At 50.7% G+C, this 27,158-nt stretch overlaps 1 protein-coding gene across 1 annotated transcript in view; it reads left to right on the plus strand.

Moving 5' to 3' along the window:
- The window catches only part of LOC101176140, a 41,600-nt gene extending 30,346 nt beyond the window's left edge, over positions 1-11,254 (plus strand). Inside the window, exons 3-5 of the mRNA XM_030810239.1 lie at positions 8,057-8,325; positions 8,900-9,031; positions 11,057-11,254. Of these exons, the coding sequence (XP_030666099.1) occupies positions 8,057-8,210 (154 nt within the window). The 3' untranslated portion in view covers positions 8,211-8,325; positions 8,900-9,031; positions 11,057-11,254. The remainder of the gene's footprint in view (positions 1-8,056; positions 8,326-8,899; positions 9,032-11,056) is intronic.
- The last annotated feature ends 15,904 nt before the right edge of the window (positions 11,255-27,158 follow it).

The raw sequence follows: 27,158 nt of genomic DNA on the forward strand, positions 1-27,158 counted from the left end.
AGAATGGGGAAAGTCCCCCTGAGTGGAATGGCCCTGCTGATGTGATGCAGAGAAGGCGATGCCTCCACTGTCAGAATCTTGTCATTGTGGGGAGAGAGCTCCGTAAGACAAGGTGTCTATAAGCAAAAAGTACATCTGCATGGAAGATGCTATTCCATGATGGATTAGCGTCAGAACAGTTTGCACCATGCATCCTAACACACAGGCCAATTAAATCTGCTCCATATGGCGCGTGAGCATGGGGGCCATTCCAGCTCAATCGACTATTCCCTGACTCTTTTTACCGCTCCCATGGGCTTGTCTGGATGGCACGTTACTCTCAGTAAAACGGAGGAATAATGAAAACAAATGCGCTGCACTTTGGCTAAAGGGAACTGCTACCTTTTTCCTCGTTTTGCTTTTCTGTTTTTGTGTTTTAAAGGAGGTGGTAGCGCACATGTGGACTTTGGAAAGAAAAAGAACCGGGAAAACGTAGATGGCTCGTGTGCTGTCGAGGAGAAGGCCGCTCCGAGGGGTGAGGGCGCCTCTGTGATTCTGTGGCCCATGAGAGCAGCTGGTGCGCCCTGCAGGGCTGACAGGGCCAAGGATAGAACATGCCGCTTTCTAATCACCGGTCAGAAGCATGGGTCGGAACAGAGGGTCTGCTCCTGAGCCCACGCACGCGCACACACCGCCGAGAGCTTCTAGGGTGCGTTTGATTGTGGTGGTGACTCTGGCGACTCCGAGTTAGAGGGATCCTGTTTTGTCTTAGAATTTTCACCAGGTGTGTTTTTAATTATAGCAGGGAGAGATGGCATTGAATGTTTTGCTGTTTGAGCCTTCCCATACAGCTCGGGTTTAATTTATGAAATTGTTATGACAAGTCTGGCATTAAGAAAAGAAAACATATTTTAGGTGAATCTGATTCGTGTTTCCAAGCCCAACTTTCATGTAAAAATTCCCTTTGTCTGGTGAAGCCAGAGAGCTTCTGGCACCTCGCAACTCTTCTGTGGCACAGTTGTCACCTGAGGTCTACCGGGTACATTACATTGAAGTGAATAAACTAATGCATTCTAACATTTATTTTCATAACACATTTGTTCTGGCCATACAGCAACAGGCTATTTGCGATTGCATATTATAATGCATTCTTTGAAACTGGAAAAAGTACATATTTTGGAAAAATAAGCATAGGACTCATTTGACTTTAAATCATCTGATGAGTCTTAAAATGCCTTTTAAAGGAGACCTCTAGGCTTAGTATGCTGAATGTGGGTTGTCCATGCAACTTAAGGGAGGATTTCTTCTGTTTATTTAAAAATAATTCCTAAACATAAAACTGATGACTTATTTGAATATTACTTAAAGAAGATTCTTATCATTTAGAGATATATGCTGAAATATTTGGAGATGAAATAGTATGGTACCTGAGATTTATTTCAAAATAACCTGGTTTAGGGATTAGTGGGTATGACTGAGATAAGATGGTGCTGCACTGAGGGTGCTGGAGGGAGCGGCGGGACTGAGGGCTGAGGGTGCTGGAGAGGGGAGGACAGCAGGACTGAGGACCGAGGGTGCTGGAGAGGGCGGCGGGACTGAGGACCGAGGGTGCTGGAGAGGGGAGGGCAGCAGGACTGAGGACCGAGGGTGCTGGAGGGGGGAGGGCAGCAGGACTGAGGACTGAGGGTGCTGGAGAGGGCGGCGGGACTGAGGACTGAGGGTGCTGGAGAGGGGAGGACAGCAGGACTGAGGACTGAGGGTGCTGGAGAGGGCGGCGGGATGGAGGACCGAGGGTGCTGGAGAGGGGAGGGCAGCAGGACTGAGGACCGAGGGTGCTGGAGGGGGGAGGGCAGCGGGACTGAGGACCGAGGGTGCTGGAGGGGGCAGCAGGACTGAGAACTGTTGGTGCTTTCGCATATGTTTGAAAATTTTCATAATACACAATGTAAAATGTTGCGTTAGAGGAAACATTCTTCCTCTATAAATTTCACTTGCAATTTGTGTACAAATTACCTTCTAGTTTGCTTCTCTCCTTATCACTGCCAGGTTTCCATTACAGCCACTGGAGAGTTTCTAAGAAGCAGGTCCCCAGATGACTGTTTTAATGTGATTCAAAACAGAGAAGGGATTGGAGCCATGGACAGACAGCACAAGATAGAACCGAGGGTGGGCTGGACTTGAGAGAGTCCTTAACGGAAAGAAATCACACTCGGGGGATGCCTTAAAGTGCTGCATTTTACACTATAGACCATGAGCATCCTGGAATTTCAAGTTCTGTTCCATTGATCTTTATGTCTATCCTTATGCTGATACCAGATGATCTTGATCCCTGTAGCTTTATAGGAAGTCTGAAATCCAGGGGCATCCATTCTCCAACTTTGTTCTTTCTCAAAATTGTTTTGGATTCTTCAGGTCCATGTAAATAAATAGTTCAGTTTGTCAATTGCCACAAAAACATGTGGATATTTTGATAGTGATTGCATTGAATCACAGCAATTTGTGGAGACAATATGTAAATAATATTGAACCTTTCAAAGAGCACAGGATGTCTCTCCATTGGTTTTGCTCTTCTACGATGTCTGCGGTTTTTGCTGATGAAAACTCAGTGATGTTTTGTAGCTTTCAGTGAACAAATATTGCACGTCTTGTTATATTTAATACTATTTTATTATTTTTGATGCTATTGTAAATGGAATTGTTTTCTTAATTCAATTTTCAGGTTGTTTATTGATATTATATAAAATATAATTGATTTTTGTGTAATGATATATCTTACAATCTTGATAAGCTTGTTTGTTAGTTCAGTAGGGTTCTGTTTTGTAAATTTCTTAAGAGTTTCTACATAGAGGATTAGGTTATCTCCAATAGACAGTTTTATTTCTTCTTTTCAGTATTTATGGTTTTAACCCTCTCCTCCCCTTCCTCCTCCCTCCCCTCCCCCCTCCCCCTTCCTCTTTCCTTTCCTTCCTTCCTCCCTCCCTCCCTTCCTTCCTTGGAAAGGAGTTAATCATGAAAGACTGAGGACTTCCCTCCTAAGATGCTGAACAAGACAAGGCTGGCTGTTCTCACCCCTTCTCCTCCAGCACAATGTGAGAAATTATTGTTACAAGTCAGGCATTAAGAAAAGAAAACAGGCCAGGTGCAGAGGCTCACGCTTGTAATCCCAGAACTTTGGGAGGCCGAGGCGGGCGGATCATGAGGTCAGGAGATCGAGACCATCCTGGCTAACACAGTGAAACCCCGTCTTTACTAAAAATACAAAAAATTAGCCGGGCGTGGTGGCGGGCACCTGTAGTCCCAGCTACTCGGGAGGCTGAGGCAGGAGAATGGCATGAACCCGGGAGGCGGAGCTTGCAGTGGGCCGAGATTGCGCCACTGCACTCCAGCCTGGGCGACAGAGTGAGACTCCATCTCAAAAAAAAAAAAAAAAAGAAAAGAAAAGAAAACATATTTTAGGGTGAATCTAATTCACATTTTCAAGCCCAACTTTCAGTTAAACACTCCCTTCGTCTGGCACAGCCAGAGAGCTTCTTGTACCTCCCAGCTGTTCTGTGGCACAGTTGTCACCTGAGGTCTACTTGGTACATTACATGGAAGTGAATAAACTAGTGAATTCTAACATTTATTTTTCTCCTCCAGCACAACGTGAGAATAGACAGCTTTGTCTTGTTTAACATCTTAGGAGGGAAGCCCTCAGTCTTTCATGATTAACCGTGATGTTAGCTGTAGGTTTTTTGTACATGTCCATTAAAAGATGGAGGACATTCCTTCTTTCTAGTTCTTGTTTGCTGTGAGTTTTTATCATGAAAGGTATTGGATTTTGTTAATGAATTTTTCATATCTATTGATTAACTGATTTTCAGATATTAAACCAATCTTGGTTTTCTGGGATATACTTTAATTGATCCTGGTTTATAATCCATTTTATATGCGGTTGCATTTGGTTTGCTAGTATTTTGTTAGGGGTTTTTGTGTCTATGTTTGTGGGAGATATTGGTGTGAAGTTTTCTCATAATGCTTAATCTGGCTTTAGTATCAGGGTGATCCTGGCCTCATAGAATGAATTGGGGAGTGTTACGTACTCTTTGTTTTCCTGAAAAAGTTGTGTAGAATTGGTATTATTTTCTTCTTTAAATATTTGATAAAGTCAACCGATGAAGCCACTGGGGACAGGGCTTTTCTTTTGGGAAGACTTTTAAATGTCTTTACTTGTTGTAGGCCTATTAGGATTTTCCATTTCTTCTTAAGTCAGTTTTGGCCATTTGTGTCTTTCTAGGCATTTTTGCATTTCGTCTTTATTGGCATATGTTTGCTCATACCATTCCCTTAGCACAAGGTGGTGATGTGCCCTCTCATCACCAGCCTTACTAACTGTACCTCCTGTCTCTTCGTGGTCAGCCTGTTTCTGGATCTCTCAACCACAGTGCTGGTAACATTTTGGGCTAAATAATCCTGTCTTTGAGGGCTCCACTGTGCATTGTAGACTGTGGCTGACATGCAGCTGGATTTTGCAGGTCAGATCTGTTTAGGGTCAACGGCTATGTGAGGAAAGGAGAGGAATCAGGGCTGGGTTGAGGGAGATGCATATCGCAGTGTGGTCAAGCCAGCTGAGCCTCGGCCAGGCTCCAGAGTGAAGGCGGCCTTCAGAGAGTTCCCCGGATGCTCCCTGGCCTTCTCCTCCTGCCTTGCTCATCCCTGGATGGGGCTCCCTACAGCAGAGCTCAGCTCCTCCTCCCTTGGGGCCTCAGACTCGACCCCGCTTCCTGCTGCTGGGCAGCAGAGGCTTCCTGCGGTGGCACTTCTGTGGTTACCCCATGAAGGCACTTTCTGAAGTTTACACACAAGGAAGACCTGTTTGAGGCCATGAAACGTGCACTGTGACAGTGACAAGCCTAGGGTTGCATGGATTCATGGCTCCTGTGGAGCCACATCCCAGCATCTTTTGGGGGAGGACACTCCCTGCCGGGCAATGAGGAGCCGGCAGCAGGGTCTCCCCTCCCCGAAGATGGGCTGGACACAAATAACCTCATTTTCCACTCTGTCCACACCTGTACAGCTGAGGCTCCATCTCAGCTGGAAAGTTACACTTGAATTCTAAATAATAATAATTATTGTTTCTGGTTATTTTGAATCCACTGACAAAGACCTTTACAAAATAATTGCACTGATCAATCCCATTTGAGGTGCAGGGGAAGATTCTTGAGTTGGGGTGTGAGGAGAACATTAGGGGAATTCTGCAGTGGTGTTCGGTTTAGTAAGCGTAATTGCAAGGAGCGTATCATGTTAAAACGCCTGACGCAGTGTCTTGTAATAACACATGGTTTCCATCAAGAAGCAGATGGTTCTTAGCCTCCCCTTAGAATAAAACATCATAATTTAACCACACCCACAAGCTCCACTGCAGAGTGAGAGCAAAGGCGTATGCTGCACGCTTCAGATCTGTGTAATTGCAGCCTGAGAACACTTTTTAGGGAGAAGTGCCCTTAAAAAGAAACAACTTATTAGAATATCAGATAAAAGAGTCCTGGAAGCATGGTGTTTAGTAGCAACTATAGCTGTGGCTTACAGAAAAGCACAAATGAAACATTTCTATCTCGAAGACTTGGGTCGCTGGATGTTTTAAACTTCATGTTTCTGGACAAAGTAAAAAAGACGCTCACTGTGCTTCAGATGCTTTAATTTCACCATAAGAAGACGTGAACAGTGTTTTTCTGCTCATATATTGAAACCTTTCGCAAAAGTTCTTTTAAAAGTGGAGATATAACTCGAACCATATAATTCATGCTTTAAAATGTTCAGCTCAGGGGTTTTTAGTCTATTTACAAGGACGTGCAGGCATCACCGCTATTCACTTCCGGAGGGTTTTCATCCACCAAAAGGAACCCGGGACCCTCAGGATCAGGAACTTGCTTCCCAGTGTAATGGAAGCAGGCGGCCACTAGATGGAGACCTCTCTCCACCGCCTTGCAGGTGGGGCTCGCACCCCAGGGAGGTCGGAGGGCGAGACTCCGCGCAGGAGGCCGGCCTCAGCCCCATGGCACCTGCAGGCCTCTGGGCACCTGCCTCCGCCCCTCACTTATCGCGAGACAGTTTCCCCAAATACCTTATGCCTAGTCCTGTCCGTGCAAGAGAGGCTCTTTAGGAAGAATGTGCACACACATTCTTTATTTTACTACTTATTTCTTACATATTATCATATGTTAATTTGAATGTGTTACGGAGAATAATATAACAGGCACATTAGTCCATGATGTCACTCATTTTGTTTAGAATGAGCCTAAGTTGAAAAGCAAAATTACATTTAAAATTAATTCGAGAAACATATTAAGTGACTGTCAGTTGAGGTGCAGACATGGCCAAGTCCTGTGCGGCACCCCAGCTTCTGGGCTCTGAAACAGCGCAGGAAGGATGCCTGTGGGAGGATGAAGTAAAAATCCCTGGACTTCCACGAGAATGGGACAGCCCCCTTCCAGAGGCAGATGTGTGCTCCACATTACCTGGGAATCGTCCACCTGTTGATCAGGGATGACTCTGTCTCACCTGCTCTCCCCTTGGGCCTCCAAGCAGGAGGCCCTTGATTCACTTGTGATCAGCCGCGGGGGAAGAACTCCTCAGTCCTGGGGAGGTTCGTCCTTGGATAATGCAGTCAGGAAGCTGGCTCTTTATGGAATTGGCCATCCCGGGCAGTGCTTGCAGTTATGGGGGCGAGAATACAGGCTGAGGGTCTGAGGGGGTCTTTGGGTGGCAATGGCCATGGACGGGGCTTAGCTTACAATTTTGAAACCTGGAAATCAAGGTTTTGGAAACAAGCCTGATGGTCAGACGTAGGCTGAGTCACTCGGTGTTTTGGGGCCTCTTTCTGCTGGGGACGCACCAGCTGGGAGGGGAGGCAGCAAGTTCACCTGCTTCCTGTTTCCCCTTGGGGCTTGGGCTCCTGTTCCCCCACGGGGGGCTTCTTGTTCTGCCACGGGGGCTTCCTGCTCCCCATGCTGCCCCGGCCTCTGCCTGTGCCTCTGTCAGCCAAAATCGCAGGCCTCAAAGGCTTCACATGCTCAGGGTAGGGTTTGACTTGAGTGGCAGTCCTGGGAGGTTAGAGGCCTCACCCCTATTTTTTAGATGAGAGAAGTGACATTCAAAGCATTTAAGTAACTCTCTCGTTACTGGGGAGATGGTCTGTGAGCTTTGGTTCTTTAACTCCACACTTTCTTTTCATATATTCTACATTCTCCGAATTATTTTCACCCCCAGGGGGGTGAGGTGCTTGCCTGTAGACACACATGCTCTTGGCCACCTTCTAGCGCGGTAACTACCCACTGTGTCTTGGGGAGAGTGTGGAGTGAAGAAACCTGAGACAGCCCAGGATTTCTCCACCGCACACAGTGTTGCAATTTTTTGAGGGTGGGGGTGGAAATTCATGCACTAATTGCCTTTATGAGAACAAATGATGGCGTTGTGTAATGTTATTGTATAAAGGGAGTGTTATTTCCTATTATTAAGCATCTGCTTAAGATGCTTGGGGGAGAATATAAAAGTCATTTAAGAAATACTTGTTGAGGAAATAAATGAATAAATAAATTAGATAAGAATAGCACCTGGTCTCAAAGAATCATCAAGCTAATAAGATCTTCTATCGAGCTTATAAAAAACAAAGTTCTACCAAGAAGCTGGCATGGCTCTGTGGTCTTTCATGATTTCCAATCGTGGAACCTCTGCATTCCCGTTTGCAACTGAGGGTTCCACCAACCCCAGAGGGGAAGAAAAATCACAATACAACAATAAAAAAAAAACCAATAAAATACCATGTAACCAGTGTTACATGGTAAATACACCACATTGCATAGTTCGAGGTATTCCAAGTCATCTGGAGAGGATGCCCCTTTCCAGGCGAGGCCCCGCCCCGTGGGTTCTGGCGTTGGGGGGTCTGGGGCGCCTCCTCCAGGGGTGTCACGAGGCAACCTGCGCGTCCACAGGGGCTTCTCCAGTTTGCCCCTCACTGTCCCCACACCAGGGCAACACTGGGCCTTCAGAAAGGGCGTGTGCAAGATGAAAGATGAAATTCATTTTCCCATCTCCATAGCATCCGACAGACAACGCCGGCAAAACCCAGCCTGGTAAAGAGGGAGAGAAGGAACCAGGCTTTGGCAAGGGAGGTGCCGTGGTTTCCCCAGAGGGCGCAGTGGAAGACTTCCGAAGGGCCAGGTTCCTCCTCAGGGCGGAGGGGGCGGCGCTGACCGGGCCGAGACCGAGCTTGGGAGGAGCAGGTGCGGCTGGAGGCCCTGCAGGGTCCCGGCTGAGTCCGCAGTTTTAAATCAGAACGGGACCTCCGGGCCTGTCATCTTCCTCATGGTGAGAGGCCTGGAACCCGAGGCCAGGAGGCCACTGGAGGCTGGGACAGAGCCCGGGGAGGCTAAGGTGAGCCCAGCCTGCCCGAGGTCTGCGCTGGGGCCTCACTGCCAGGTCTCCTCTCCTCCTGACAGTCAGGGGCGTTGATTAGCAGAAAACCCAATGGCGCTGGCGGCAAATATGAAAAGTGGCACCGTCGTCCGTCCCTTGATGTCCCTGGGGGACGCGTCCCAGAACCTCGAACATGGGACCAGTCCCCACACTCAGTGCCTGCAGCCAGGAGGACCTGCCATGTGCAAACTACTGGCTTAATAAATGTACCCGTGTAGTTTAAACCTGCATTTCTCAAGGGTCCACTGTAATTACAGTTACCACTCAACTAAACGAGTTAAAATTTTATAGACGTGTGTAAAAAGTGGCTTAAAGAAAGATAAAATCATGTTAAAATACAGTGAAGGCTGAGTATAGGCCCAAAATAATTGAAATCAGGATATTGAAGAAGCACCTACACCCCCATGTTCCCAGCAGCTTTATTCACAAAAGCCAAAAGGCAGACACCACCTGCGTGTCCATCCAGGGCGGAATGGACCTACACAATGTGGTCCGTCCTACAGTGGAATATTCAGCTTTGGACAAGGAAGGAAAATCTGACCCAGGCTATACCATGGATGAATCTTGGGGACGTCATGCACAGTAAAGACAGTCATGTGTGAGTCTCACTCACAGGAGGTCTCTGGCGTCCATGGGTCCATAGAGACAGAAAGCAGGTGGGGGTGCCGGGGGCCGGGGCTGAGGAGTGAGCATTTCGCGGGGACAGAGCTTCCGTTGGGAGGATGAGAAAGTGCTGGGGATGGTCGGTGGTGAGGACTGCACAGAACATCGTGAATGTGCTTAGCCCCCTGGACCGTGCCCTTACAAATGGTTAAAATGGCACATTTTATGTTATTTATGTTTTACCACAATTTTAAAAACAGTGGAGGAGCCCACCGCTCCGGGAGGGACTTGCTCAGCCTACGGCTTTATTTGGGGATTTGGAAAGTTTCAGCATGGCTACTTGTTACAGGAGGAGGGTGCAGTGGGCATCTGGGAGGCATGTAGGGCTCTTCTGCGGGGCCCCCAGTTTCTCCAGAGGTGCCCTGATACTCTGCAGTCACAAGGATACAGATGAGTGGGTTTTTGTTCACATCCTCCTTTTTGAATGGGAAGGAGGAATCCCAGAGCCAAAGTGAGTGGCTGACGTCACACAGGCTCAGAACACACCGCCAGCCTGTGCTCAGACACTGCAGGGAGGACCCTTGAGGCAGCCGCACCTGGAGTCCCTGCCCCAGCTTTGCCCACCACTGTGGCCACATGCGGGGCCCTGCTCAGGAAAGAGCCCCATGCTGCCTGCATGGCACACACGGCAGCGTTCCCGTGTGCCGGCTCGTGCCACAGCCCTTCCCGACTTTCCGTGGCCCACGGTAGCATGGTAGACAGCACTCCCTTCATCCCACGAAAGGCATCTGTCACTTAATTTGAGAAGACGTCACTCTTTTCTAAGTGCCACTAACCCATTCGAGGTGCCCCAGTCCCCCACTTTCCACTCAGACTCCCATGTGGGACGGTTGTGGCTGTGGGGTGTCCCTGTGTCTCCGGGGTGACTTGGACCTCCAGAGAACCCCTGGCACAACCTCCAGCTGAAAACAGGAACAAAGAAAGTGAGCTTAACATTCCGGCTGTTTCAGACAACGTGTTTCTCTTTGTGGGGGGCAAGGAGGGCAGGGAGACACCTGAAACCATTTTTATTCATCAGCTCAAGTTGGTGGGTGGCAGTGTCATGTTGAGGGAAAAAAGCCAAACTCTGTAAAATGTTTAGAGAGGTTTCTTCTGAGCCAAATATGAGTGGCCAAGGCCTGAGGCACAGTCTCAAGAGGTCCTGAGAACATGTGCCCAGGTTGGCTCAGACATTTGGGGGGACAGAAGTTACAGGCAGACATCAATCAGTATATGTGAGGTGGGCATGGGTTTGGTCTGGAATGGTGGGATGACTCGAAATGGAGGCCTCCAGGTCACAGGTGTATTTGAAGGTTTTCTGATTGGCAATTGGTTGAGAGTTATTATCTAAAGACGTGGAATCACCAGAAAGGAGTGTTTTGGTGAAGGGGTTTGGAGACCAAGGTTCTTATGTAGATGAAGTCTCATAGGTGGCCAGCCTTGGAGACAATAGATGGCAACTGTTTCCTCTTTAGACCTTTAGAAGGTGCTAGACTCTCAGCCAATCTCTTCAGCATCAGAAAAAGGCCTGGAAAGGGAAGAGGATGCTCTACAGAATGTAAATGTCTCCCACAAGAGACAGCTTTGCAGGGCCATTAAAAAATATGCCAAATAAATATATTTTGGAGTAAAATATTTGGATGCTTCTAGGGCCTCCTCTTGGTCATATGATGCTATACTAGAGTCAGGTGGGAATTTGGTATTTTATATTGCTACCAACAGCCTGTTTGTCAGCCTTAAGATCTCTGTTTTAAAGTTCATACTGGTCAGCTGTGAGTGAATTCCAGCAGGAGGAGGGTAGAATGAGGCATCTCCAGCCCCCACTCCCTCGCCAGCCTGTGCTTCGGACACTGCAGGGATGACCCTTGAGGCAGCCGCACGTGGCCTGACCTCGTTTTTCAGGTTTCTTTGAAATCCCCTTGACAGAGAGGAGGATCCATTCAGTCGGTTGGGGGCTTAGAAGTTTATTTTTGGTTTACAGTCGGGACAGCAGACACCAGCGTGGCAGAGCTGGGTTCTCCTGGGCACCCAGGCCATGAGGAGCAGCCGGCCAAGCTTCCTTAAGGCAAAACACATGCTTTTTTCTTTTCTTTTTTTATGTTTTTCTTTTTTTGGCATCAAACTTACCAAGAAATATCTCTACCCAACTTTACTGAAACTTTAAAGCTTGTAAAAACTTCTAGGTCGAAGTCCCTTATTTACACTCCAGACGTTGGCAAGTTTCGTTGAGGCACAGATGCCAGCAAGTGGAAGCGGAACTGAGCCAAGCTTTCTCATCTTAAATCAAAGACGAACATTGAAAACGTTTTGGGCTCTAGGTAGAGCCAAGCCCCAGCCCCGCCGCGTCTGGGCACAGGAGCTTCCGGACGCACGGCGGGGCCCGGGGACCTCCAGGGAAGCCTCGGTCCAGGGCCTTCAATGGCTCCGAGCTGCTCTGCGTGGATGTGGGGTCCACACGGTTTATTCCCATTCGGGACTGGAGCCCGGGTCCCTGAGGGGGGGCCTCACTTCCAGGTCCTCACTGACGCCCGCCGGAGTCACCGCTACTGCAGTGGGCACGGCCAGCCCCGGGTTTCCACGTGGCCAGGGCTGCACTCGGCGCGGACCCCAGCGCTGGGACCACGCAGCTGTCCAGGCCCCAGGCCCTCCGAGCGGGCAGCACCTCCTCCCACCTGGAACCCACCAGGCCAAGCTCCCCGTGAGCGGTTCGGAGCGCATCGTCCCCTCCCGGAGTGGAAAGGCCCCCGGGAGCGGCTCCTTCTGCCGGCGGATGGCGAGCGCGCCGGTGACATTTCACAGCAGATTCGAACCCGCAGAGCCTTCCCGGGCGGAGAGCAGGGCCCGAGGCTGCACCGCTCCGGGCTGAGGCAGGAGCGCCCCGCATCTGCTCGAGGGCCCCGCGCCGTCTCCCCGCGTTCGTGGGCGCTCCCCGGGGGCCTCGTTCTTCTGCGTGGGACAAATTCCTGCAGGAGCAGGAGTCCTTCCCGGAGACGCCCCCAGGCCGCCCGTGAGCGCTGAGCCGCCGGCCTCGGGTGGGGAAGGCTCCCTGGACGGGGCGGCGGGGCTGCGGTTGCTCTTCCCTCCCCGCCCACTCGTGTCCGCGCGTAGCGCCCCGGGCCCAGGCCGCGCCTCGGCAGAGTCCCCCTGAGACCCTGGGGGCGCCTCCCGAGTCCCCGACAGGCCCAGGCCCAGGTGGCCGTGGGACGCGCCACGGGGGCGCAGCTCCGCAGCCAAGAGCTGGACGGTCCGGCCGGGTCCCCGAGGCCCCAAGTCCTCTCGCAGCGCAGGCGGCCCCAGAGGCAGCTCCTGGCCGGGGTCTGGAGCGCGCAAAGTCAGAGCTGGTGCGGGTGCTGGTGTCTCACTGGGGTGGGCCTGAGACCGCCCCTTCGAATTACAGCCGTGGCCACAGAGCGTGGCTTCCCCTGGACTCACCGCGAGCCGGGGCGGGCTGCGGCTTCCAGCGCGGAAGGAGGTCGGAGCTGGGCTGGGAAGGCCGAGCAAGGCCTGGCTCTGAACCTGCCTTAGGAAGGAAACGGACCCTAAAGACAGAGAGACGGGATTTTAAAATGCAGCATTTCAGAAGATGTAACCCTTTATTAAGACCATTTCACACCTTGTAGACGTTGGCGTGTTCTAGGTAAATGTCTGTCCCCTAAAGGGACTTCGTCACTCGGAGGCCTGGCCGGGCACCCAGAGACGCTCTGCAGGTGCGGAGGGTCCGTGTGGAGGCCGCGTCACTCGGAGCAGGCTGCGGGCTGTTGGTTTGTTCATTTAGGTTTTGGATTTTTTAGTGGTGGATTGTCATTTATTTTAATTTCAGATGGCTTTTCTGATGTTTCCGAGGAGTTTATAATGGCTCTTTGGGCCTCGTCATGCTGTTTATTTTCAACATCTTTTAAAATACAAGTGTAAACTAGCGTTGAATTTAATTTGCCTTAGTTTCTTACCAGTTCCAAGCTAAAATATGACTACAAAATCCATGACCCCATTGAAACATGCGCTTGTGCTTTAGAATATGAAAACATTGTGACGTGTGATGCAGGGGCAGACGGGGCCGTCAGTGATGGCGCAGTTGAGAGGCTGCTCCCAGGGAGGGATCAGGATCCACTGTCTCGGCCGCTGTCTCTTCATTCTCATCCCATTACCCGAGGCCCTAAGGAACGGCTGGATTTGGGTTTGATTGAGTAGCTCCATCCCTGTCGCGGAGCACAGGGGACAGCACTGTGGAGTCTCCACTCTCTGTGGATGTTTTGCCAGGGTTTGCAAGGAGGAGTAAAACTTGTCCCGGCCGCTCAGGTGTCTCTCCCAGGTTAAGACAGGCGCCGGTCACTGTGCCTTGTCTGCTGAGGGCCTACCCAGGAGTGTGACCATCCAGGGATGGGGCGTGCGCTGGTGCCATGCACGGCAGAGTGGCAGTGCTGAGACACCATCTGGGAAGGAAAGCTCACTGACTCAACAAGGAAGCACCAGCTGTGAGGCCTGAGTGGGCAGCACAGACACCTGGGGTGTCCCTAATGGGACTGGACAAGTGTGGATGCCCTGGCTGGGACCCTAGTGCAACAGAAAGGGGGCAGGGGCCAGTGGGCCTTCCTCTGCATGGGCTTCATTCTCACTGGAGGACAGGAGGGGGCAGCTGGGCGGCCCAGGCAACAAAGCCCAGCTGACTGTATCCAGGCGCTGTCCAGGAGCCACGGTCCCACCAGGGAGGGAGACAGACAGTGAGCCACACGTGAGTCATCGGGTCACGGGCTGTGGAAGAAACTGGCCAGGAGTCCGTGGCTGGGGGCAAGGCAGCAGGGAGAAGCTCACTGGGAAAGTGACTTTGGGGGAGGGGGCATGGTGCATTTGGACCACCAAGGTGGAGAGGCTGGGCTGGAGCCGGGGGCACGGCAGGGGCAGGATGCCGGCCCAGGGGTGAGGGTGGGTATGCCAGTGTTCTGCTCAGGCCTGCTGGGGAAAATGTCCTCTCAATCTTTCTCTGCCAGCCACTAAGGAGCTCTCCAGGAGACATGGCTCCGGGAAAACTCACCCTGCCTGCTGGGCCCCTTGCTGCATCCCCAGGGCCATGGGATGACCCGGAGCTAAGGGTCAATATGCTTGAAGGTCCATCCAGCAGAAAGGAAGCTCCTGGAACCTCGGACTGCACTGTAGGGCATTGCCTGGGGGGCGGGTTGTTCCCTTGGGGTCACTGGGAGTGCTGTGCAGGCTCCTTCCCAAGGGGACCCACTGGAGAGGGCGCTGTGCCCCCGTCAGCCTCCTCCAGCTGGAGGTGCACACAGCCCAGCGAGATTGAGGGCAGCTGCCAGCAGGGCTGACCGACATAGGCCAGGGGATGTGAGGCCGCAGTTCACCACCACCATCGCCATCATCACCACCATTATCATCAGTATAACTATCACCACCACCATCACCACCACCACCACTATCACCACAATCATCACCATTATCATCACTATCATCACCACCACCACTACCATTACCACCATCACCACTGCCATCACCACCAGCACCACCATCATCACCACCACATCATCATCATCAGTATCACCACAATCAACACCATCACCACCACCATCACCGTCATCACCACCATCATTATCACCATCACCACCATCACCACTACCACCAACAAAATAAACCAGAGAAGAGTTGTTTAAATTTATATAATTTAAGACCTGCACCCAAATGTATTACAGATTGATTAAAAGTTAAAAATTTTGAATTGAATTATAAAACAACTAGAGGAAATTAAAATGAATGGAGAAAAGCTTTCTAAACATGAAAAAAGAAAAAACAAAGCAAAGGCAAGAAGTCAGAGAACAGCATAAACAAATTTCAAAACTGCAATAATAATCTGCAAAAAAATTATAAAATATATTAAATCAAAGTTTACTAGTATTCATATATCAATCAGGAAAGAGTGACAATCTTATTAATAAAAATGGACAAAAATAGAAATCGAAACTTTATTTAGAAAAGCCGTAAATGTTCCACTTCAACAATAATCCCAGAGCTGCAGATGAGAGCAGCCGTGAAATCCCGTTCTTGCCTGGAGTGCTGGGCGAGGAGGGCGGCCACGGGCGAGGGATCCTCGTGGGTGCATCTCAGCCAGGCCACGGGGCAGTGTGAATCCCAGTGCTAACCACATCTGCATCCTGCTGCCATCCTAGGGCTCCTCCTAAGGGATGATCAGAGCAAATCATAGAGGCTCACAAGTGAGGCTTTCACTGCAGTGTTACGATCGTCACAAGTGCCACAGGCATCCAGCAAGACGGAACAGCCCCCGGACGGCAGCCGAGCCGCCTCACAGAAGCGCCAGCCCTTGAAAGTCATATTTTCAAAGAATGTGCAGTGCTGTGGGGTACACATTGTGACTTTAAGTGAAGGGGCTGACACACAACTGTACATATAGCACGTATGATTATTTGTGCAGTCAATATAATACTAAGAGCTGACACTTGTTAAGCATCCGTGCGAGCCCTGGGTAGGCTTGTCGTGTAGGATTTCACAGCCAGCCGTGGGGTAGATTCTGACCCAAGCAGCCTGACTTTAGTAGTTTTCAACACAACTTTATCCTGTCCCCCTTGTGTACACACACACACACACACACACAAAGTCATGCTCACAGGTGGAAGGAAATCCACAAAAATGCTGACGTGAGCTACCTCTGGTAGTGATGCTGTGAGTGATTTCTAGTTTCTTTTATTTTGTCATACTTTCCACATTTGTGTAAAAGCATGGCTTATTTTTCTGAGGGAAAAACACATTTTAGCACAGACCTGAGGAAGTGCTTTTGGTTGGGTATGAAGACTCCTGAACCTCCCTGTGTGTTCGAGACTCATCTTAGGGAGCCCCTAGGTTTCCCCCTGACTTTTTCTTGGTCAGCACTTGGGTTTAAACATTCAGCTGGCCACCAACGGGCTTCCTGAGAGGGGAACAGAAGGCCCGATGGGAGATAAGAGGTCTTGGCTCACCTCGCCAGCCTCACAGGCTACATCCTGTGGGCCCAGCACTCACCTGTCCACAGACCAGGCCCTGCAGCCAGCAAGCCACATCCGACGCCCCCAAGGCCCTCCAGGCCCTGGAGCACGGCTCGGCCGCCCAGCGCATGTAGGGCACCAGGCCGTGTGGTTTGCAGTTGACCTTATTACCACTCTGAGACAGGCTGCCATTCTGGGTACTCAATTATTTCTTAATTTTGTGTTCAGTTTTGAAGGGCATGGACATCATTCAAAACAAGATTTTTTTTTTTTTTCCCTAAAATGACTTTAACTCAACGTTCTCTTGCATGAAAACTCACAAGCAGAGGCTTTACCCAAGGAAATCCTTAAAAGAAAGAATGCATGGACCGGCCTGGCCAGATTGGCTCCAACCGTCGGAGCCAATGGTAGGAGGACACGCAGCCCCACCACCATCGTTCATCCCACCAAGCACAGGTGCAGACACACACACACGCACACACACAGACACACACGCACACACGCAGCCCCACCACCATCATTCATTGCACCGCAGGCACTGAGCACAGGTGCACACACATGCACATGCATGCACGGACACACACAGGCACACACACACACATGCAGCCCCACTGCCATCATTCTTCACACCGCAGGCACTGAGCACAGGTGCACAAGCACACACACGCACAGGGTACACACACACAGGCACAGACACGCACACATGTACACACACACGCACACAGCAACTACGTGACTGATGGTTCCCAGCGGATACAAACCTCTCTGAAAAATCACTAGCAAGAAATAATAACCCAGACCTGGCTGGAGTTCCCAGCTTGCCTGGAATGAGGTCTGTGACTCTCATCTAGAACTGTGAAGCTGTGGTACCGTCGGGAGATGGGATGTCAGGCCCTCGCTGTGGTTTTGATGGGTTTTAAACCACACTTCCCTCTGCTTCTAGGACACTTTTTATTTTCTGTGAGGCTAAGGTGCTGGCCTCACCTTTCACAAGGGGGAAACTGTGGCCCAGAATCAGCAAGTGTTGTTGCGACTCACTGAAGGAGCCGCTTGTAGAATGTGTGGTTGATGGCCAGGATCCGACCCAGCGCCGGTGCCGACCGAGTTTAAGTGTGGACGGCCTGCCCAGAGCACTGACGCCGCGAGTGTCATGAGGCTGTGAGCAGGCATTAGTTCCAGTTTGCATGTGCATCTCGTGGGACGCAGATTCATGGACGGTCCCTCTGCTCACCAGGTGCCCGCGTCAGCCTGGACAACATTCTGCTTTCATTTTCAGAACCTCTCAGCCTCCTTCCGGCTCCCTAACACGGCGCCAATAGCAGGAGGCTCTCAGAGACGCAGCATCACCAACGTGGTGCTCTTCCTAAAGAGATCTCAGGGGTGATGAAGACTTGAAATTCACAGATCAGTTTTCCACAACCCAACCAGCCTCTTCTCTTCCCTAGGAGACACATGCAAAAATAATAGTGGGGGTACCAATTTCAGGCGAAGTTTCCCGAATAGTGAACAGCTCTTGCTGGGACTCTCACCCCGGGGGCTGCTGCCATCAGGAAACCCGTCTTTCTCTGTTGGAGGCTGGTCCTTTTCAGGGTCAGTTTGTACTTGGATGTGTTTATTTTTATTTTTATTAAGGCTTGTTCTGCAAACAGCAGTCCCTAACCCTGTACCTCACTTTTCATCTTTGCAGACCATTCATTCCCAAATTTCTAAACTGATTTTCTCAGCATTCACCTCCAGGCTCTGTGTAATTAGCTGCTATTGCTACCTCTGGGCAGGTTAATTTGGGGCATTGTCTGTCACCTCCCACAATACAGAGAGTTTGCCCGGGTGTTTTGACAGATATGCGTGTCTGCTTGTATTCTGGGCTTCCTTTTCAGCAGGTCGGATTCCCTGGAGGAGAGGCTCTCCTGCTTGGGAGCGAGCGGGGAAGGAGGCTGGCCTGGCGCTGGGGCAGAGGGACTCCCTCCAGAGCTCATGGCTGCCCAGGCCCAGGGATCGCTTCAGTCTCTGCAGAGATGAGACAGGAAGGGGAGGTGGCCCCAGGAGGCAGGGGCCGGGAAGGGTCCTTAGCCTGTGCAGGCCCCTCTGCACCTCCAGCCCTCCCCCCGGCATCATCCTTGGCCCGCAGTCCCAGGGGCTTTGGGGTTCAGGATCTAAATCAGGGTGCCCTGTCCCCACTACTGTGTCAGAGTCGTTTCTGGGGTCCACAGAGATGCTGGCTCCAGGTCCCTCTGCTTTGCAGACGTCTCTGCCTCTTTCCCCTTGTGTGAGCTGCTTTTTGTTTTACAAAATCTCTTTACTGTACTTGAAGTTCAGGAGAGAACAAAAGTAACTGTGTTTTTCTCTGCGTTGTCACCCAGCAGAGCTGGTTCTAAGAGCGCGTCTTTACAAGACAACGGAAGAAAACAACATGGTCTGCCCTCATCCTCGCCGGGTTCTGGAAAGTTCCCTCGGCCCAAATGCCTCCTCCCTTGCCTCCCCAGGTTCCCTGGGCCTGAGCTGTCCCCGGGGCTGTCACCTCTTCTGTGACGCCTTCTCTGCTGCTTCAGATGCACTTACTCATGCCTTTCACCCCCACAACACCCAGGAGTCCTGTCAGCAAGGACCCCCAGCGGGCACTGGGCAGCTCTGCCTATGTGAGTTCATCTACACAAGCCTCCAGTGGCATTAAGGTCAGTGGAGCCCAGTTGCTCTCCAGGGCTGTTGGAGACAGGGTGGTGGATTTGTGTGTTTAACTGGAGTTGAGGGTGCTTCTAGCGTGGAAAACACCTCGATGACCTTCTCACTGTGGTTTTCCACCCAGCCATGCTGCCCTCGGAATCACAGAGCCCCATATCAGGCCCCATGGAAGTGCCCTGCCTGCGTCTCGGGCAGGACTCATTGCAGGGAACGCCACAGTCTGAGACATGGTGAGCCTGCAGGGAAGACACAGCACGGCCCCACTAGAGCCAGGACGCCCTCGGCCTCCAACCATGTTCCCCAGGAGCAGGCAGATGTGTGCCCAGTGCCTGTGCCTCACCTGTGAGAATTCCAGATCCCGGTCAACCTTCCTTCACCCCAGCAAAGTGGTGGACGCAGCCCGGCCCGGCTTGCAGCCCTGTCCGTGTCACCTCGCAGCCCACCCTTGAGGTTGGGGGCTTGCCCATGGGAGCCATCCCTGGAGACATTGGTTCCCCAGCCCTTTCAACACCGGGTGGCCATGTAGAAACCTGGGGGAGCTGTGCCTCCCCTCATGGACCTGGCTCGGGGCTCGCCTGTGCTTCTTCTCCCCACTCTGCCCCCTCCTCGCTTGCACCCCTGTTCCTGGGGAGTGACTGGTGGGGCCCCTCTGCTCCTGAAGCGTGAGCCCTTCCTCCTCGGTGGGCCAGGCCAGTGTTACCTCACTTGAACCCCAGCTTGCTCGCTAGCCCCGGGCTGACTCATTTCAAGCTGAAGAGAGCAGGCTTCAGCCCTGATTTGGGAGTCGGGCAGGAAGACTGACACCTGCTTATTTGGATGTGACAAATGGGCGTCCCTGTGCTTGCTGCTCTCAAATCAAGCGTGCCTGAATTCCTGCAGCAGCTCTGCAGGGCCAGCTGGGCGCAGTGGCCTGGCTACGTGTCCGGCAGCCTCTCTCGTGAGGGTGGGACGTCCACCCCGCCGTCTGTCCATCAGAGTCCTTAAACACAGGCTGCTCCCGGTGCAGATTCTGGAGGTGGGTGGAGAGCTCTGGAGGAAGCACGATCGGTTAGACTTAACGCTCGGACAGCGGCTCTGCCCCAGGGCAGTGGTGTGGGCTGGGGGCAGCAGCTGCAGCGTGGGCGTTCTCTGGTTCCTACTGATCTGTTTCAGATTCTGTGCTGATCTTCTGCAATTAACAAATTAGTGTAAAAACATTACTTCTACAGAACGTTGCATAATCTCTCCCCAAATCCCTGTACATGGGGGCTTTATCCACCTGGAAGTGACTCTGGTAAGTTGGGGTTACCAGACTCTAAAGCAGCCAATTTGTTAATTGATTTGAATCTGGCCTAGTTCCAGAACAGATTACAAATAGATCACATAGAATAAAATGCATAAAATAAAATAAAACCAGAAAGTGGGATGGAGGTTTGAAGCAAGGGGAAATGTCACCCACGGGTTTGCAGCGTGTGTGGCTGGGCTGAGAGCTGGGGCCTGAGTGGCAGGGAGGAGGGTGGCCGGTGTTGCCCTGCTTAGAGAAGGGCCGTGCTTTGCTGCAGCAGAAATTGCTTGTGTGAGACGCACACAGAGTGGCTTATGTTCCAAAACACCCCGGCAGGCGTCCCGCCAGCCCTTCCTGCAGGAGCCAAGTGCCCCCGGGCAGCACCCCGGACGCGTCTCTGTTCTCGCTGAGGCTTTTCCTCAGTGGCATGCGGGGCTGCTGTGTTGTCGGGGCAGGCCCCTGTCACTCAGACATGAAGTGGACGGGCCCCTTTCTAGACACGGAGGCAGCTGGACAGGACGTGGAGTGGGTCTTCTTTGCATTTTGTAGTAAGGGCGTTGCAAGAGCAGCCTGCAGATGCAGCCGGCGATGAGCTCCCCCAGAGGCAAGTGTGGCTCAGCCTCAGCACCGGATGGGACCTCTAGGCTCTGCCCGTGGAGCCTGGCAGGCAGATCAGGAGCCCCGTGCCCGATCAGCTCTTTGGATATCTAGAAAAAGTCTGTCTACAGAAAACCCCATCACTACAAACTTTAATCTGCTTGGAATTTGCATCTTACAGGCTTCCAAATTAACTTTCCAAAATGGTCTCTATTCCAGGGATCGAAGCAGCCACTCTCTTGCCCGTGGTTCGAAACGTGGCCTGGACCACGTGCCCTTGATCTCCGGGTGTCTCTGGGCTGCCTCCGCTGTGGCTCTTTCCGTCCATCTGCTGTCAAGCTGCTCCCACACTCCTTCCAGGACTGGGCCTTTCTAGGTCTTTGACTGTGTCCATAGCACAAACTCTCCTTTCTTTCATCTTGTTTTACTTTTCTTATTACTTATCCAAGAAAAAAAATTGATGTTTTCAAGTTCCAATGCAAAGGAATAAACACACTCAAGTTTTAATCATCGTCTCCCAGCTGTCGACAGAAATGTGACCTGGGAATTAATCACTCACGGAGCCGGCCTGACCCGTCAGCGGCAGGAGGGCTGCTCCCCAGACTCCCCGGCCCCATGGCCCTGCACCTGCAAAGCTTTCCACAAGAATACGGAAGGAGGAACTTCCGGTTTTTCTTTGAAAGAGGAAGCTTGGATCAATCATGGGTATTTTCAGTGGGTTTATGATTTCTGCTTTCCCCAGAAATAGCTCTGTGCTGCTGAGACATGCGAGCACTGCTGGCGGAACACTCAACACGGAAAGTCCCCGAAGCTCTGAGTCCCACGTTTTCAGTTAACAGCTCCTTCAAAAGCAAATGAGTGAAAATCTTCAAGACTAGCCATGGTTTGCCTCTTGCACTGGAGCTGCAACCCTCGTTTGCTCTCACAAGCATATTGTTGTTACTATTAAATATTCTCTTACTGCAGAGAGGTGGGCTTTAAAAAGGAACCAGTCTCATAAAATTGACTTTTTTGTGGCGGATATAAAGTCCTAAATTAGCAGTCTTTATGCACAGAAAAATAAGTGCCGCAACAGTGGCGTCGGTGAAATTCCTCCTCGCGGGAACCGCGAATAGCCAATCTTTACAAGCCATACAGCAGGACTTCCCTTAGAAGACACCATTCAGTGCTTCCTTTGGCCTAGGCAGGATTTTCAAAGTGGTAGGAAATTAAACTATAACTTTCAACTTTCACTGAGCTGTATCAGTCAGATTGCTGACAATTCAAACTGACTTAAATAATAATATAACGAAGGGGGTCTATTAGCTTCTGTAGCTGACATCCAGAAGAGAAGGCTTCAGGGATGGTTTGACCCAGCAGCTCAGGGATGTCACCAACCACGTGGTCTTGTTTGAATCTCCCTGTTCTGCACTATCCTGAGACTGGTTCTTCCTGACACCACAAAGTGGTTTCTGACAGTGCCTTGGGACCATGAAAGTGAGGGTCTCCTTGTCCAGGTGCCAGAAGCCAGAGCCTGGAGGCGAGTCAGACTGGGCTAGTGTTAGGCCACATCTCCAGCCCCAAGTGACCGTTGAAGGCGGGGAAGACCATGTGGAGTGTGACACCCTGGAGCTGTGGCAGCGGCCAGCTTCGCCAGGGCACAAAGCATGGAGCGGGGTTAAATCTAAGCACTGTTTAAATATTCAGGGCAGATCAATGTCTCCACCAGGACTAGAAAAATGTGAAAATACCTTTGAGCGGAGCCTATAAATAATGTATTACTTATCAATACCTTCCGTCTAAATGGCAGGGCCAATGACTTGTGGAAAATCGTGTTGCAAATTCCATGGACTAAATCCACAAAGCCGGGCATGTAGCTCATCCTCCCCAAAAATCCCAGAAAATCTGGCCTTGAAATGTGGCCCAATGACTGTCATCAGCCCCAGGGTGTCCTGCAGTTCCTGCTTCCTACTGTATACACCTGAGCCCCGTGTCTGCAGGAGCCCCTCTATTACCTAGCCTGCTGTATACACCTCAGCCCCGTGTCTGCAGAGCCCTCTATTACCTACTGTATACACCTCAGCCCACGTCTGCAGGAGCCTATTACCTACTGTATACACCTCAGCCCCGTGTCTGCAGGAGCCCTCTATTACCTACTGTATACACCTAAGCCCCGTGTCTGCAGAAGCCCCTCTATTACCTACTGTATACACCTCAGCCCCGTGTCTGCAGGAGCCTCTCTATTACCTACTGTATACACCTCAGCCCCGTGTCTGCAGGAGCCTCTCTATTACCTACTGTATACACCTCAGCCCCGTGTCTGCAGGAGCGCCTCTATTACCTACTGTATACACCTCAGCCCCGTGTCTGCAGGAGCCCTCTATTACCTACTGTATACACCTCGGCCCCGTGTCTGCAGGAGCCCATTACCTACTGTATACACCTCAGCCCCGTGTCTGCAGGAGCCCCTCTATCACCTACTGTATACACCTCAGCCCTGTGTCTGCAGGAGGAGCCTCTACCTCTCTGCGTCTCTGCTTCACCATTTTTTTTTTTTTAATTCCTCTCCCTCCTTATGTCTGACCTCAGGCTCTCCAGAGATATTTGCTATTGTCAAAGTGTTGGTGTCTGTGTCTTACCTTTTCTAGTTTTCCAAATTTAAAGTTGGAGGAAGGGACCCCTGAATAAAATGACCTTTAATAACTTACAGTGAAAGGGTGGGGTCTTCACACCAAACCAACGCTGGATTCATTGAACTAGAAGAAAATGACCTTTAATAAATTACATTGAAAGGGCGGGGTCTTCACACCAAACCAACGCTGGATTCATTTCAGTAGACAAGCCTGGGCTTGCCTGTTTCTGCGGAGTCTTGGATGGTGTCTGGCCACGTGTGAGCGGAAACCCACAGTCTATTCTGGCTCTTGGTTGTAGCTACAACACCTGGACAAGTGGAGGAGAACTGAGCGTCCATTCTCCGCTTCTCTGCCCTGTTAGATGACCGCAGTGTTGTGAGGTCATAGGTTGCAGAGTTTCTTCACTGGTAAATACTAAACATAAAATTGTGAAGTTAAAGGTTTTTTTAATGCAAATTTTGGTTGCCAACTTTTGCTTAATAGAAAGTCTGTCTAAATTTATATGTAGAGGTATCTTTCAAAAAGAGATTTAGAATTTCTTCAATTTCTTTGTTCTGTTCACTTAGATGTGGGGATATGAAACTTTCTTTTTTTTTTTTTTGAGACGGATGGAGTCTCACTCTGTCGCCCAGGCTGGAGTGCAGTGGCGTGATCTCGGCTCACTGCAAGCTCCGCCTCCTGGGTTCACGCCATTCTCCTGCCTCAGCCTCCCGAGTAGCTGGAACTACAGGCGCCCGCCACCACGCCCGGCTAATTTTTTGTATTTTTAGTAGAGACGGGGTTTCACCGTGGTCTCGATCTCCTGACCTCGTGATCTGTCCGCCTCGGCCTCCCAAAGTGCTGGGATTACAGGCGTAAGCCACTGCGCCTGGCCTGAAACTTTCTTAAATTGGGCCTCTCTAAGCAATTGCTCTCAAAGCAATGAAAATTTAACTAATAATGAGTATCAGCATGAGGGCATTTGCCTTCTGGCCGCGGGAGCCGTGCAGAGGATCCATGAGCCCACCGGTGAGGCATCTTGTGGCTTCTCATTCCTGCCTATTATTTTTGTGAAAATTACAGGTGGATTTGGGACTTTTCATCTGATTACATGCTACTGATAGATACAGTTGCATCTGCAAAGTCTCCTGAAATCATCTCCAGGGCAGGCGCAGGTCTCGTCAATTGCTAGGTATGCAGGATCTTGCTGGCAGCTGGAGCGAGGGTGTTGGGTCTCATTCCCACTTACTGTGTTGCTCCAGATAGGATTTTCCACGTGACATGGATCCACGTGGATCCTGTGCCGCCGTGATGTCTCCATTGGAGGCTAATGGGGGCACTGAGCTAAACACTGGTTTACCCTCTGCCCTTCCCACTCGGTGACACGGAGCCCTTTATCACGGTGATCCAAAACCAGGCCACGCTTGCGAGGAACACACTTGACCCCCGTGTGTGGCAGCAGGATGGTGGGATGGACACGGGCCTCAGATGACCCTGGGGTCAGAGGTCAGCCTGGGAGGCCAGCCCTGTGCTTCCAGGTGTGCCGCGCCTGCAGAACTGATGTCCCTGGTGTCCTGGTCTCCCTGGTGCCACCATCCTAAAGTCCCCACTGGAATTTGCCCTCAGAGGAGGGGATGGGCGTGATGAGCAGGACTGGCTGATGTTGACAGGAGTCACCAATAAATTATTTATTTTAACCCATTCGGGAAATCACTCTTCTCCAGTCAACCCTCAGTGACCTCCCTTCCACTGTCAAAGGCTGATGGGAATCAATGAGCCTTTCTTTTTTTTTTCTTTCTTTTTTTTGTTTTTAAGATGGAGTCTCACTCTGTCACTCAGGCTACAGTGCAATGGCGCGATCTTGGCTCACTGCAACCTCCGCCTCCCGGGTTCAAGCGATTCTCCTGCCTCAGCCTACCGAGTAGCTGGGACTACAGGCGCCCGCCACCACGCCCAAATTTTTTGTATTTTTAGTACAGACAGGGTTTCACTGTGTTGGCCAGGTTGTAGCAGCCTAACTTTCAAATCAACCTTGGCTTTAGTACTCAGCAAAGGTACCCACGTCTCTCAGATTGTTCACTGGTTCAGAGTACGTGCATTTAGAGAAAACCACAACTCAGTGCGGAACCAGCTGCAGGCTCAGGACACCTGGGGCGCGGATTTAGCAAGAGATGACCTTGCAGTGATGGTTGCAGGAGCGTGGCCCTGGCCTTTCGGCGATGGGAAAGACCAAACGTTTTTAATGGGATTGCCATGCTCAGATTTGTAGATTTCCTTTCTAACAGTTAGTTCAAGTTTTTACTAAAATAACATAAGAGGTTAAATAGGACTGTGACACTTGTTAAGAAAAGCCGCAGTCCCCCGGCCCACCTCCACACACGCTCCAGCTGTCTCCATCTGTGTTTCTAAACAGTGTGCTCACACTGATTTCACAGTGTCTGCTGTTGTCCTGTTAGCATGTAAACAGCGTGCTCACACTGACTGATTTCAGTGTCTGCTGTCGTCCTGTTAGCATGTAAACAGCGTGCTCACACTGACTGATTTCACACAGTGTCTGCTGTCATCCTGTTAGCATGTAAACAGCGTGCTCACACTGTCTGATTTCACACAGTGTCTGCTGTCATCCTGTTAGCATGTAAACAGTGTGCTCACACTGACTGATTTCACACAGTGTCTGCTGTCATCCTGTTAGCATGTAAACAGCGTGCTCACACTGGATTTCACAGTGTCTGCTGTCGTCCTGTTAGCATGTAAACAGCGTACTCACACTGATTTCAACACCAAGTGTCTGTCTGCTGTCATCCTGTTAGCATGTAAACAGTGTGCTCACACTGACTGATTTCACACAGTGTCTGCTGTCATCCTGTTAGCATGTAAAACAGGGTTGTGTTTGAGCGGTGCTCACACTGACTGATTTCACACAGTGTCTGCTGTCATCCTGTTAGCATGTAAACAGCGTGCTCACACTGACTGTTTCACACAGTGTCTGCTGTCATCCTGTTAGCATGTAAACAGCGTGCTCACACTGACTGATTTCACACAGTGTCTGCTGTCATCCTGTTAGCATGGTAAACAGCGTGCTCACAACTGATTTCACACAGTGTCTGCTGTCATCCTGCTTTAGCATTGTAAACAGCTGTGCTCCACATCCCACCTGACTGATTTTCACACAGTGTCTGCTGTCGTCCTGTTAGCATGTAAACAGTGTGCTCACACTGACTGATTTCCATGTCTGCTGTCATCCTGTTAGCATGTAAAGTGTGCTCACACTGACTGATTTCACACACAGTGTCTGCTGTCATCCTGTTAGCATGTAAACAGTCGTGCTCACACTGACTGATTTCACACAGTGTCTGCTGTCATCCTGTTAGCATGTAAACAGTGTGCTCACACTGACTGATTTCACACAGTGTCTGCTGTCGTCCTGTTAGCATGTAAACAGTGTGCTCACACTGGACTGATTTCACACAGTGTCTGCTGTCTCCTGTTAGCATGTAAACAGTGTGCTCACCTGCTTTTCACCAGTGTTGCTGTCTCCGTTACATGTGTGCTCACACTGATTTCACAGTGGTCCTGCTGTCAGTCCTGTTAGCATGTAAACAGCGTGCTCACACTGACTGATTTCACAACAGTGTCCTGCTGTCATCCTAGTTAGCATGTAAACAGTGTGCTCACACTGACTGATTTCACACAGTGTCTGCTGTCGTCCTGTTAGCATGTAAACAGCGTGCTCACACTGAGATTTCACACAGTGTCTGCTGTCATCCTGTTAGCATGTAAACAGCGTGCTCACACTGACTGATTTCACACCACAGTGTCTGCTGTCGTCCTGTTAGCATGTAAACAGGGTGCTCACACGACTGATTTCACAGTGTCTGCTGTTCCTTAGCATGTAAACAGGTGCTCACACTGATTTCCAGTGTCTGCTGTCGTCCTGTTAGATGTAAACAGTGTGCTCCCATGACTGTTTTC

This window comes from Nomascus leucogenys, chromosome 4 (assembly GCF_006542625.1).
Source record: "Nomascus leucogenys isolate Asia chromosome 4, Asia_NLE_v1, whole genome shotgun sequence".
Taxonomy (NCBI): domain Eukaryota; kingdom Metazoa; phylum Chordata; class Mammalia; order Primates; family Hylobatidae; genus Nomascus; species Nomascus leucogenys.